The sequence below is a fragment of the Egretta garzetta genome, unplaced genomic scaffold, assembly GCF_000687185.1.
Source record: "Egretta garzetta isolate BGI_Z169 unplaced genomic scaffold, ASM68718v1 scaffold368, whole genome shotgun sequence".
Classification (NCBI taxonomy): Eukaryota; Metazoa; Chordata; class Aves; order Pelecaniformes; family Ardeidae; genus Egretta; species Egretta garzetta.
Window position 1 is genome coordinate 1428275 of NW_009260684.1, and position 13753 is coordinate 1442027.

Sequence of the window (13753 nt, forward strand, 5' to 3'; positions counted from 1 at the left end):
GCCTCCAGCAGCCACAGTGCTGCTGCTGCTGGCATGTTTATAAAATCCCATCATTCACAGAATGCTTTCCCTTTATCTTACTGTCCAAAAAAGCAAGTAAACTCGATCTCCAGATTTTTTTTTTGCCTTTAATCTCATGAGTCGAATCCTCCACCAGTGTATGCAGGAATGGCATGGTGGAAATCAAAAGCTTTAAACCAGCACATCGGACCGCTCTCTTGGCTTTGTGTGAGTGCGGAGGGGGCTATGGCGCAGTGAGGATTTGCTCGGGCAGCTGGGATTGCTCCTGCTGCCCCAAGAAAGCAGACTGGTGCTGCAGGGGGACCATGGCATGTCCTTCCCATCCGTGGCAGGGCTGCCACAGCTGCCATGCCCAGCACATATTTGTAGGCTGCAGCTCCCCTCACTCCACTTCTCCTGTGCAAGGGGTGGGTTAAGAGCCCCTGTTAACCGTTATCACCCTGCAGGCTCCCAGCCCGTGACTTTGCACACCAAGTGCAACAGATGGGATTATTTTAAGTGCCTCTGCCATGCGAGAAACCACATCCTCAGTATGACTTAGAGCCACCTGAAAGTACCTCTGTGCAACCAGGCAGTGGGGAAGAAATGTCCCTCCAGGCCCTGCTGCCGCTGCTCACTGCCATATGCGACCACCCCCGGGGAAGTTCCGCCAGCTGCCTGGCAGCTGAACACAGCCACAGACCAAAACGGAAATCAAACTGGTGCAATATAGTGGCCAACTGGCCGTAGAGAGAGAAACGAGGCAGCTTTGCCCACCTGCCCTTTGCTTGCCTGGAACCTAATTTTCTCCTCGCTCTAGTCACCCATATTTGCAGCCACTCCCACAGTTTCCATTGCCACTGTGCTGCCCAGTTCTAACCAATAGGTCCAAGCGGCCACGCTGAGCCCTGGCCAAGCTACGTGCCCCTTCACTGGTAAGAGCTCCTGCATTAAGCTGCAAGGGGAAAATGGGAAGAAGAGTGAGTTTCCATGAGCTCCAGTTGATAAAGCCAGGGAAAAAATAGTTTAAAAACCCTCCCAGTACAATAAAACTCTTCCTGCACCCCCCCTCCACCCGCCACTTTCTCCACTTTTGTCCAGCCCTCTTAAATAATTTTTTTTTCTCTTTTGGGAACACAGAAAAGCCACCAGTCAGGAAACCTTGTGATCTGCAATGTTTACACCTTCTGCAAAGATTACACCTCTGCCTCTCTCTTCTTGTCTCTCCCTGTCCCCTCTCCAGTCCTGTAACTTACCATGTGGAAGATCCCTAGAGCGACTGTTGCTGTCTTGATGTTGAAGCAGCAACATTTGGGGGGCTCAGTGGTCGTTTGGGCAGTCATTTTCTGATCCCTCTGCACAGCTGTGAGTTAAAGGACGTTGAATTTCCAGCAACCGCCCCACTGAAAAGCGAAGCAAGCAGTGCAGCCCAACTTCCTTCCTGGTCTATAAATGTGTTAAGTCATCTACAAAGTCACATGAGGACTTTGATTTCTCAATAATAAAGAAAGCAAAATTGTGTTGCTTTTCTAACAGATCTTTAACTGCTTGCACATCCCAGATGGCAAATGCAAGCACAAATGCTGCTTCGGGCAGGTGGTGTCCAGTGGGTCAGGTGTGTGGGGAGAGGAGGGTGCAGCTTTGTCCTACAAAAATAATCAGAAACAAAAACAGAGGGCCAAGAATTTCACCTTAAAATTGACCCGCTGTTTTTGCAGTGAGGCATCCAAGTTCCTTCATTTGAAGCGGCTCGTTCCTTGCCAGCAAAATCACCATTCCTTGGAAGTGCTCCTGGAAGCCAGTGCTTGAGCAGCTCTGGCCTCTGGGGCCAGAAGGTTGGTGGTACTCCAAGGGTCAGGGTTGTTGGCTGAGAGATCTGCAGATTTCGCTCCTGGTTCCTGGCACAGCTGATGTGATTTATGTTAGTCAGCTCCTGGAAAAGAAAAGCACCAAAGAGACCTGAGCCCGGTGACTTAGCCACCATGTGGGACCTCAGACTGTCCAGCCCTGCTTGAACTTACTAAAATTTACTCTTTGCTATATATTTATTACCGTTCTCATCAAACCCATTTTTTTTCTTCTCTTTTCCCTTTTCCCCACTCTATGGGACAGGAAAGTCATCGTTTAGACCTTCAATGGAGCAGGTTGACCTGAGTTCTTAGGAAACCAAATGCACAAATTCCACCTTAGTGCCAGTAAATAGCTGTTCTGTAGCCCTACAAATCTGTACTGACTACTACACGTCCAGCTATGTTACGGGATGTGTGCTGGAAAGCTTCAGGCTGGCTGAGTGGATGTTCCCAAATGCTATTGAAGTTCCACAGTGAAGTTCCCAGTTTCAGTTTTTAGAGAAAGTCAGGAGTTTTAGGCAGCAATGGTATGAAATAGAAGTAGCTGAATGCCCCTGGAGACACTGCATCTAAGACAGGGTCAACTTATAACTTAAATCAGATGGTCCATAAAAGGTTGGCCATGACTTTATGTCCAGGGTTTCCCTCCAGAGCCAGGGATCTCTGCAGCACAAAGACAAAGGGCAGGGTCAGTGCCGTTGGGTCCCATTGCATATTCTGATGGTTTTCTTTGGAATCTTACCAAATCTGACAGTTTATTACTTAAGTCCGAGGTTTTGAAGTCACATGGTTCTCTCTTGTTTTTTCCCCTTTAAGGATGCCTCTGTGTTTTTCACTCTTGCATTTGTGGGAAACTGTTTGCAAGTAAGAGCTAAGTGCAGCTGAACAGAAGAAGAAAAGGGAAAGGATTTTTTTTTTTTTTGCACTGTTTGGTGATTACACAGCATTTTAGCCAATCTCATGACAAGCTGGGGAAGAAGATGGATACATATTCATCAAAAATCTGATGACAGGAGTACAACTCCTACCCTGGGGTTGGCAGGAGGCTGAAAGTAGCTTTGGGGTACCCCTGGGGACCAGCTCTGAGTGAGAGCTCACACTGCTGCAGATAACTTTTGCTCTCCACTGCTCACCCGTTCGAGAGAAATGCTCAAATGCAAAACCAAAAGATGCTGAGCATCCTGGGAGAGAGCGGAAGCTGAGTCAGTTTTAAGTTATCTCTGGGTTACTCCAGCCCAGGGCTGTATGGTCAGTTTGGTGTGTTTTATTTTGGTCCAAGTCCATGGCTTCAACTCCAGTCGAAAATTTCCTTGCAAACCCAGCTGAGCCCAGGGTGCCAAGCCCATAGTAATTAATGCTCACCAAGACTAGAGAGATCTGCTTTCCTTCTACACAGCTTTTCATCCAGGGGCTTCAGTGGGCTCCACAGAGGTGGGCAGGCATCGTTACTCCTTTTCTACAGATGGGAAACTGAGAAATGTGGGCAGAAATGCCCCGGTTCATGGCCACGCCTCTTGCCAGAGGAGAGCTGGGAAGGCAACCGGTGCCTGCGGATTCGCAGGCTGCTCAGTTTATGAGTACAGACTTCATTGCAAGGAAAACATGAAATTTATAGACACTGAAATTATAGCCTTGGCAAAAGATGGCATCACTGTAAGTTATATTTCTGCAATCCACTTAAAACCTGCCTGGCTTCTGAACAGCTCCAAATTTCAAGGATACATTTCTTATGCAGAGTAAATTTGAAGTGTGTTTGGTCTCACTCCTCCCCAGTATGAGTTTTTTCAGATTCCGCCTCTTTTTAGGGTGGGAAATAAAGTAACTTCTACCGAGTACAGTTATGGGTTTCCTGTTACAAGGGACCTCCTGTAGCTTCCAGCTTTCACATGCAAAAGACAGCAGCCGGGAAATGCTCCTTCCAGATAAGTTTTTGTTTATTTACAGAGGTAAAGATTTTGTCATGCATTATCACAGTGCTGAAGGATTTGGGCTGAAGTCACCGAAATGTGATCTCCTGTTTGGTTTAAAGCCATGTCTTTCTATCAGTCTTTCTTGAAGTATGACAGAAAATATTTTCAATGCTCTTTAACCACCGAGGGGGTTCATCTTCCTTTGCTTCAAGTGTCAGTGCTGTAGGGTTGTGGTTTTGGGGTTTTGTGTTTTTTTAAACAAAACAGAAGAACAGCCACATCTCCCGGAAACACTTTGTGATCTCAGCACTGTGGATGGATGTTTATTAACTTTGAGAAACTCAGTGCACCGTTGGTCTTGCCCATTGTTTTAATTTCCCCAGTTTTAGGTGAGATTAGGGCTTGTCCAGGGGTCAGAACCTTGCTGTCTGGTCTGAAACGTGCACTGACCTCCCCATTAGGACAGGAGATGTTTCTGCCACTTTGCCCCTTACCTGTCCTGGGTTATGAACAGAGCAGGGTGGTGCCCCCCTGTCTGCCTCTGCCTTGGAGCCTACAGCCTCACCGCAGCCTCTGCGATATTCATAGCTCTCTGAAAACTTTGCCCTCCTGTGGTCACGACTCCAGCTGAATAAATGCAAATGCCTAATATTAGTCCCCAAGCCTAAAAATTGTCTTTCCCCAAGACAGACAGCTCTGTCCCACGCGTGACTCTGCAGCCACAGCCTGCACTGAGCACAGCACCAACTGGCCACCATCTCTCCAGGGCTCCAGAGATGTGGAACGTGGAGGCAGCAGACACCTACAACACCATTTAAGTTTGGCCCATAAGGTTACAAAAGGAAAGCCTCCCTACTAGAGATACAGTTTATAGTGGCAACACGACTTCTGCCTCCCTAACCACCACCGCCTGGAAGAGCAAAGCAACTCTCATGGGGCAGAAACTGCAGCTCTGGAGATGGGGAGAAGCAGGTTTGCTTTGATATTATCTCCAACAGGAGCATTTCTTCCCCCTCCTGACGCAGTGGAGCAATGTTATGAATACACACCTACAGGCAGTTGTTTCTGGGTTTTTTTTTTTTTTATTCAAAGCAGTATTAAGAATATAGACCTTACTCCAGCATTTCAGAGCTTCTGCTTCCTAGCCTTCATGAAGTCATCAGGAAGGGAAAGGAAGGAACGGGAGATAAATGCTGAACAGTTCATACCAGTTTTAATGGACCTCAGATTAGGTTTAGACTAAATCCTACCACTTTGGGGTCACTTTTCAACCAAATCATTTGTGACTGGTAAAAATCTGACATCACCGTTGGTTGTCACCATTATGGTGTGTGCTTTTCAGGCTAAAAATGAGGTTGTTTTAGCACATTTTTTAGCACAGCCTCTAACTACTCTTAAAAACCAGAACCCAGCTGCAAATATTCACTGGTGGAGCCATAAGTACAACATGAAATGGAAATCTCTTCACAAGCAGGGCAAGTACAAAGCCATAGGCAAGGACTGAAGGCAGAACAAGCATCAAGCACTGCCTCTATCAGCATCCCTGTGACAGCTAGAGCTACATCAAACCACAATAATTTCTGGAGCATCTTTGGGAAAATAGGGTTAAAAATAATATTTGGTTTTAAAAATTGATCTGTTTAAGCATCTTCCATTTACAAATCAGTTGCAAATACAGACTTTGCTTTACTTTCTCCACATGAAATGTATTTTCTCCGGGGGTTGCCTCCCCTCAAAGCCATGTTGTAGGCCCAGCTGAACGAAGGTGCAGGAGGATCAAGTATTTCCTGCTAATATGAAAAGCTGGTTCATAATTTGAACCTGACTTTGCTTGAAAAGTGTACTTTCCCTTTGCGATCCCCTCCTCTCCTTCTAGAGGCAGACAGAGGCTTGCTTGTGTGTTTGAGCGTACCATACCCAAACTTAGCTCACAACGTGTAAAAACAAATAGAAGTGTGGCCCAGGCTGGGCCATTGGCTTCAAATAGTCCTGCACTGCCTGAATGCCACTGCATATTTGGCTGACAGCATTATCCTGAGTGGCCCCTTTCAGCGGTCTGCATACCAGCCTCTTCAGACACCCAGACCGTTGCTGAAAGATCAGTGTTGTAGGAAGTCAGTCTGCTCTAAGGAACACAGCCATGCTTTTTCCATGGCGTTACGGGCATATATTTTATACGCTTTGCAGACCCTTGCCTCTGACTCCTTCCTGGAAGCTATCCCAGGTGGGACCTCTCGTTTGAGAGGTGTTGGTCCTTCAGTTCGATTCGCTGCCTGCTGCCATCAGAAAGCATCTCCCAGCAAGACATCTCCTTCAGAGAGAGCACGAGGAGAGGATGAAATGAGCCATGTGCTGCTCTCCTTTGCACCCACGGCAGCAAAGAGCTTCCCAGGTTTGGGCGTGCTGCTCCTCGATGAGAGCAGTCAAACCGGAGTGTGGGGCAGCCACCGTGAATAAATCAGAGCTGCCAAACTGCCTGCGTTGCTCAGAAGGGTATTGACAGAACCGAACGTTCGCTGACTAAATCTTTATGCCTAAATCAGACGTTGTTTCAGGCATGCACTGTTCTGTAGAAGGACAATTATGGAAGAAATGAGAATCCTGAAAGCAAGAGGTCGGGTTAGAAAGGCAAAGCTTTTAGTCTAAAAACCCTGTGCTGACTTCACAGATGAGGAAACAAACTGCGAGGAAATTAAGAAGCTTTTCCCAGAGAAACAACCAGCCTACAGCAGAGCTGACTTGTACTTAAGCTTTCTGCACACAAACCTCTAACACCCTCCCTGTAACAGGCTCCCAGTTTCCATGCAGCCCTGATCCTGCTTAGTCCTGGGTCTGGCCCCAGCCACTGGGAAATGTTTCTTCTGTCTTTCCTAATTGGCTTGCCCAAAGCATTGCTTCATGTATTTGCACTTTGGAAGAAGCCAAATAACAATGTGAGAACCTTAATGAGAGAAGTCTTGCATGCCAGCAGAGCAATAAATCTCTGGCAGAGGCTGGCATTGGGTCTGCTACCACAAATTCCTGTTGCAAACCAGTTGGGCTCAGGCATCTGCTGTTGCCAGGAAAAAGGGAGAGTTTGGTTAAGTGGCTGACAAATGGCTTCTGCTTGTAGACTCTACTAATTAAACTAAATGCACTTTCCTTTCAAATCTATTTGCAAAAGGTTTGTAAAAACACGGCTAGCAAAGGATGCAACAGGAGCGAGATGTGAGATCACTTTGTGATCTGTGACCATAGCTGAGTGTCACAGGGTCCTAACTTGGGCTAAGGTGAAGGGTGCTCACAGGCAAAAATACTCCCCAATCAGTGAGTTTTACAAGCCCAAGTAACATCTTAATATCTTTGCCCAAGTCTGTTCAGCTGAACCCCACTGCAGCTCTGGTCTTGCAGGGGGGTGGTTCTCTGCTCTCTAGGGGCAATTACTTGGGTTCCTCTGTTCCATCTATAAAGCCTCTTGTCTCCAAACAGTGGTGAAAAGGTGAAACCTTGCATGCAGAAACACTCACAGTATAACATGTGAATTACATCACCAGGATTTAAAAAAAATACTTTCAAAAATGTTTCTAACAAGGGTGAAAAACAACACCCCAGAGAAAGTTAGCCCCATCATGCTTTTCTACCTGCATCCTACTGAGCAGACTGTGTTTCATCAGGGATATTTGGGGAACACGTATAGTGAGCAAGTGAGTACCATGGAGACGTGGCTGTGGGTACTGCAAGAGCAGCACAGCTGGATTTCGTGACGCCCCCAGGCTCACTCCCGCAGGATCTGCAAGCCATGCTGACCTGTCTTTCTTCTAGCTCTCCAGCCCATGCCTGCTTCACACAAGCCCTCGCTAAGCCCAGCGATAAAGGTTTTCAACCTGAGGTTTTTTAGACCTGATGATAATATCCAGTGAAAGGTATTTACAAGTGTCGGATGTTATTAGTTTCTGAGTAAGAAAACTAGAAAACCCTCCCCATAGCCCTGTGTAGCCAGAAGCCCTCTAAGGGCTCAGAAGACAAAACGATCATTTTGCTTATTCTGAGTGACAAGAGCAATCTATTCGTTAATGTGACTTTCATCCATCAGTTCATTATGCTTTATGTCTATGCTGATGTGCGTTTTGCCATTTGCTACTTTTTTTATCACCATTATGTGACATGCTTTATTCATCGCACCAGGATTTATATCTGCCCTGTTACCTGCTTTATTCTTTCATTATATTTTATATCAGGTTTGCTATGCTTGATGTCCGTACAGCCTCCCTCTAGATATACCTTACTATATTTTATACATTACTTTACATGCCTTCTGCTTTACTCAGACATAAAAAATAATAATCTTGAGTATATTTAAGTGCTCACAGAGGTAAAAGACTATTGTTTTCATTCAGCTGGATAGAGGAAGCTGCTGTGTTAGCTTTTACTCACAAAGCTATGCCAGAATAAGACCATCCTTTGGTTTTAAATAAGGCAGCAGTTTCATCTAAATAGTCATCCGACGTGGATAAATTAATAAACCACTACTTCTGTTTAGTTGTTATTAATATGAATAATTATTGGAGAGATCCCTCCCACCTTGACCTAGCCTTGTAAAATTAAATATGGGATTCAACTCCCCATTAGGACAATTAAATTTAGGTGTCTGCTTGTGTGCCAGGTATCTAAATTGCCAACACATTTCGTGAAGACCTGGCCCAGTGGTGGAAGCTGGAAGCTGCTTAGGTCACCTTAGAGCAGACACTCATAAGGGACCAGCTTCATCTTCTCCCTCTTGGCTCTAAGGGACACACTCCTTGCTTCTTCTAACAGCTTCCACCATCAACACACAGAGCTATCCCCAACTAACACCAAAATGCTGCTCCTTAACCTGGAGCTAAATCCCACCTTAGGTGTCCAATCAGAGATACATGGGATGATTTCCTCTCCTGAATGCAGGAGTGTGGATGAGGAACTTGGACTACATACCTTGCTAACAGGAGGAATCCCTTTTGCAATGACAGCTGGAGGTTCGTCCACATCATTGAGGAAACCATAACCCAGATTTTCTCCAAAATGGAAAGGACAACCGGAGTATGTAAGGACTTTGAGGTATGTTCTACAACACCTCTGCCTCAGAGCTCCTGCAGCTTTGGGAGGCTGTGCTTGAGAGGTGGCTGGGACATGGGGATCCACCTATGTGCAGGCACAAGCACCAGCAATGTGCTGCTGGAACAACATGTCTCCAGACCCCTGCAACACCGGCACACATATTTGTGAATGTCCATTTGACTCCAAAGGGCTGAGTGCTGGTAAGTGCTGGTCCACCTCCAGCACAGAGGCCAACCCAGGATCAGGTCAGGCCAGGAGAGAGAGAGGCACAATCCACAAGAGCAGTTCACATTCAGAGCCAAATTCACCTTACTTGAGGGCAAGGGAGAGCCCTGTTCCACAGTTCAGACCTGGACCCTGCCTGTTGCAAACCATGGGAGATTGCCCAGTTAGTGGGCTGCTGCTTGCCACAACAGGAAAACAACATATTTCTGGAACTTAGTCACCATATAAAAATCTTATCCCTTTTGCATTTTCCATCCTCAAGTTTGTTCATAACCTGCGCTTGCTGCTCACTGTAAACATCTGCAATTACCTCCCATTAATGATATTTTTGTTCCTAGGCCTGATTTGCTCAGGAAACAAACAAACAAGCAAACAATGGATTATTTAGCTGCAAAAGGGAACAAGACTGCCTGCTGCTACATTTGCAAACCCCAAAAGATTTATTAGGAGGCACCAAAAAAGGTGAGTGTTTTCTGCACAAAGCTTGGCAGAACATACTGTATGAATAACTGAATGACCTTTCAAATATTTACACGTACATAGGAGCCTGTATGGAGGCTGCTTCTGCTCCTTCAACCACTCTCAAGCTTTCCACCCAAATTGACTTACAGCAGATAGAGAAATGCTGAATATGTCTTTTTTAACAAACCAGCCATGGCCAACAACAATAGCCAAGAAATGTAGGAAAACACAGACCATTTTCACAGCAGAGTGAAGCCTCTTCAGCACCATGAAAGTCAACTGGAGACTAAACTGAGCTCAGGAAAGCAGAGAGCTTCTAGGAGTCAGTCACACTGATGATGGAGTTGTAGGGAAGAAGGGAAAATGTGGACCATAAGGCTCCCATTGTCTTGATTGGAAAGGAACATTTGCTGTGTTAAACATGAGCATCTTAGTAAAATTTTACCACTCATACTTCCAGTTTGAGGGACTGTTGCCTGTAGCAGAATATGCACCTTCAAAAGTCAGCAGAAAGGCTGTCAAGGGAAACTCTTGAGACAGCGTGAGCCTCAATCAGGAGCAGTGTGTTATGGGGGCATGGACACCGTGCTAGTGCTGTCCTCAAGATAGGTGGCGGGTCCCCAAAACTGCCTTGCAAAAAACATGATGGGGAGGAGGTGCATGTAGCCATTGCTGAGGCACTGCAAATCCTAGCTCTGGGAATGTCACCACTTCAAGGGATTTCCCAACTTTGACTCCTTAGATAATTTTCTTGGATAAACACTATGATTAAAATTAAATTACCTCTCAAATGAGCAACCTTACAGGAAATAATTGTGGCATTCTTGGCCTTTGGTATTTTTTCTACTATCTAGCCATGAGATCAAGCCTTTGCTTGACAGGAAAGATATGCAAGCCACTCCTTCCCCACAAGTATACATGGAGGTCAGAGGCACCAGGCTATGCCTCAGACCTACATATTGAGCACTCAACCCAGGCTGGTCCTCCTGGAGCACATTCCTGTGAGTGAGAGAGAGTTGTCCTGTCAAAATGCTCAGCTGTCCCATAGCAGAGGAGGAGCTCGGCTGGTGCCAGGCGGGGATCAGCAGGACTGACAGCCAGACCCCTCTCCTGTATCCCAGGGCATGGGCAGGGAGGGCAGAGGCCACTGTGCTTCGGCATGAGAGATTTAGCATTAGTGCAATGAAACAGTATGTTTGTACGGTGCAGCTAGTGTCCCCTGTGCTAAGAGCTTCAGCAGATGGAGAGATGGCAGAGAGGGACAGTGGAGGGGGGGATTTTGTTATGCAGGGAGCAGGGCAGAGAAGGAGGAAACCTTACCAATTGGTCCTTACCACTCTCATCTCCCAGGAAATAGAAAGAAGAACAATTTGGTGGCTATTGTGCACTTCACAGAAGCAACGCCTTCTTGTTTTTCTCAGAAAGCTCCTTGTGAAGGCATTTCTCCAGGACTGCGAGACCCCTGCTCTGCCTCGCCTGGTCTGTGCATGCCTGACTCCAGATCCCACTGACTCCAGCCTTGCAGGCTGCTCTCAGATGGATACCCTGCAGCGGGTCATGAACCACCCTCTGCAGTACCCAGTAAATTGCAGCTTCTGGGTGATTTTTTTCAGCAAAACCCCATCTCAGCTCTGCAGCTTATTTTGTAGCCTCAAAAATCTGCCTCAGGTGCAGGCAAAGCAGCATGTGCTGGGCAGTTCAGGGTTGGGATCTGGCATGTCTGGGTCGTATCTCAGCTGTGCTCTGAGCACACAGATGTCCTTGAGCAAGTTACTGCTCTCAGTCTCCTGCCTGCTCCTGCAGAACCATAAGCTCTGCAGAGCTGTTGTGTCTCCAGCACAGCAGTGGCCTCTTGATGTCACCGTAATACAACTGATCAGTTTGTTGGCTCAGATGGCTTTGGATCACACTGGGAGTATTTTTAAGACAGTAGAGAGAAATCTTTCCAGTGTTTTTCACCCATTGCTGAAAGGAAGCATCAATCTTACAGGATCGCAAATGGTCTTTTCTTGTGACTGTCCTCAGTACCATTGATCTTAAAATATTGCTGCAGTTTGTGTGCATAGCTTGCGCAAACATTCATCTTCTCTGCCAAAATGAGAACAATCCATTTTCTCCTTATATGTCCACTATAACTGTCTATAGAGACAGAACTTCTTTTGCAGGTGCGCAAGCCAAAACTTTTGAACCCCCAAACGCAGATGAGGATCAGCTGGAACCCTACACAAACGTATTAAAACTTTGCAAGAGTTTTTTAAAAATTCCTGCACCCACAAATTATAATATAAAAATGGGAACATTTTGTTTTGCCACTTTCAAAATGAAACACTTCACCTCTTCAGGTTGAGAAGACATTTGACTTCAAAATATGTTTCAGTGTTATATGCGGTAAAAAACCCCAACCTGTAGCAATCAAATCAGAATGTTTCACTCGACCAGATTTTGACAGTCTTATTTTTCAAGACACCACATTTTCGAATACTTTCCTTTCAGGCTGATTTTTCTTTTACTTCCAAATTTCAGAACTGCCTAAGGACCAAAAATGCAGATATTCACAGATGTACCGTAATTAGCTAGAGCTCCTCTGTATCTCTTAAGAATCCAATCAATGATTACTCAAGTGAACTACAGAGGCCTTGCAGGAATTTAAGTAGGGTAGAGTCCTTAAGCTGATTTTCTGCATAGAGATTAATTTCATCCTGGTTAGAAACAAATGGAATATATCCTGCTGTCTCTGTCCCCTTGTGACTGTCCTTATTAAGGGTCTAAGCTTAAAATTATTGGTCAGACCAGGCTCCCACTGAGTTAATGAGGTCTTTGAATGGGATTTTGAATTGCTTTTGAATCAAGTGGTTGGAGCTCTGTGGTTTGCACAAAGAGCCCTTCTTTGTTCTCCTTGCAGAAGAACCTCACCTTGAATTGCAGCCATCTGTCATCCTGTAACTCTGACTCCAATGTCCCACTGCAAAATCCTGCAAGGAAACTTCAGTTTTAGTGAAATGGCTGAAAGTGCCACCCTCCCTGGGCTGGAGATCATTGACTCTGCTGATTAGGTTCCACATCAATTGGAAAGATAAAGGCCATCCTGGCACTTATTTCAAGAGCCAAGATGCTTTGATGCCTGCAAAAATATTAATTTGGGTGAAATTATCTGACCCAGCAGTTGAGCAATTTTACTCCAATAGGAAATTTTTCAGCAGAGTCAGTTATTCTGTGGGACTGCTCTTGAGCATTCAGTCAGCACATCAGTAACTTTATCCATGACATTTTGGTGCATTCAACCTAAAATAGGAATGTGACTATGGAAGAAAACAGAATTTGGTGAATCTTGGCACAGGTCCTGTTCAGACAAACTCCAGCTGGAGGCAGGCAAAGTGGGCATGTCGGTTTAGATACGTATCTCAGATAGACAAGAGATGCAGAAACAAACCTTGGGTTAAAAACCCCAACCATAATTATCACAGGGAGTTTCATCACCATCAGTGGAATATACAATAATTTTTAAATTTTGGTCAAAAGTTCTTTAAAATGTACGAAAAATTTCAGTGATGGCTTCTCAATGTAGTTGTTGAACTATAGAGCTGATTTGATATTTTTTAAGATTTCAGTGAAGAAAAAGGAGAAAAAGAGCTGAAAACATTTAGCAATTACTGAATCATTCTTCTCAAGCAACACAGACTAAGAACAGAACAAAATACAAAGCAACCACTTCCTCTCCTTTCTACATTCCAAGAAAAATGATCTAAGCGGAGTTTTATATAGCCCAGTAGGAGAAAAGAGCAGACATTCCATTAAATTCATTGATGACTTCATCTATTTTATATGGATATGGTTCGGATGGCCTAGTGATAGGTCTCAATGGGAAATTTCTACAACACACAAAAAGATATGTTCTTTACATATTCATTTGCTGTTCCCACAGATTTTGAAAGTACTGTGTGGGTAGCAGCTACGTATGTTTGATACTAGCTACAGAGGAACCCTATCAGCTGGGAGTTTCTTTTGATCCTGGTAGCTGTCCAAAATGTTACATTTATTTCCAAGTTTTATTTTATGTCTTTGAAATTCAGCCCAGGAGTCTCAGAAGAATTGCATTCTGGCAATACGTCCTCTTTCAGGTCCCTTTTGGACCTGAGGAGGGGTCTGGTTTTAGCCAACACTTGGCATCACAATTCAGCCTTTACATCTGTTCCCTTCCCTGCTGGATACACTGAATGATGTGTGTATGGGGGG

The 13753-nt window shown here is 45.2% G+C and overlaps 1 protein-coding gene across 1 annotated transcript in view; it reads right to left on the reverse strand.

Annotated features, from left to right (window-relative positions):
* LAPTM5 (lysosomal protein transmembrane 5) overlaps nt 1-1438 on the reverse strand; it is a 25528-nt gene extending 24090 nt beyond the window's left edge. The window contains exon 1 of the mRNA XM_009645829.2: nt 1257-1438. Coding sequence (XP_009644124.1) covers nt 1257-1343 — 87 coding nt within the window. The 5' untranslated portion in view covers nt 1344-1438. The remainder of the gene's footprint in view (nt 1-1256) is intronic.
* Between the last annotated feature and the right edge of the window lie 12315 nt (nt 1439-13753).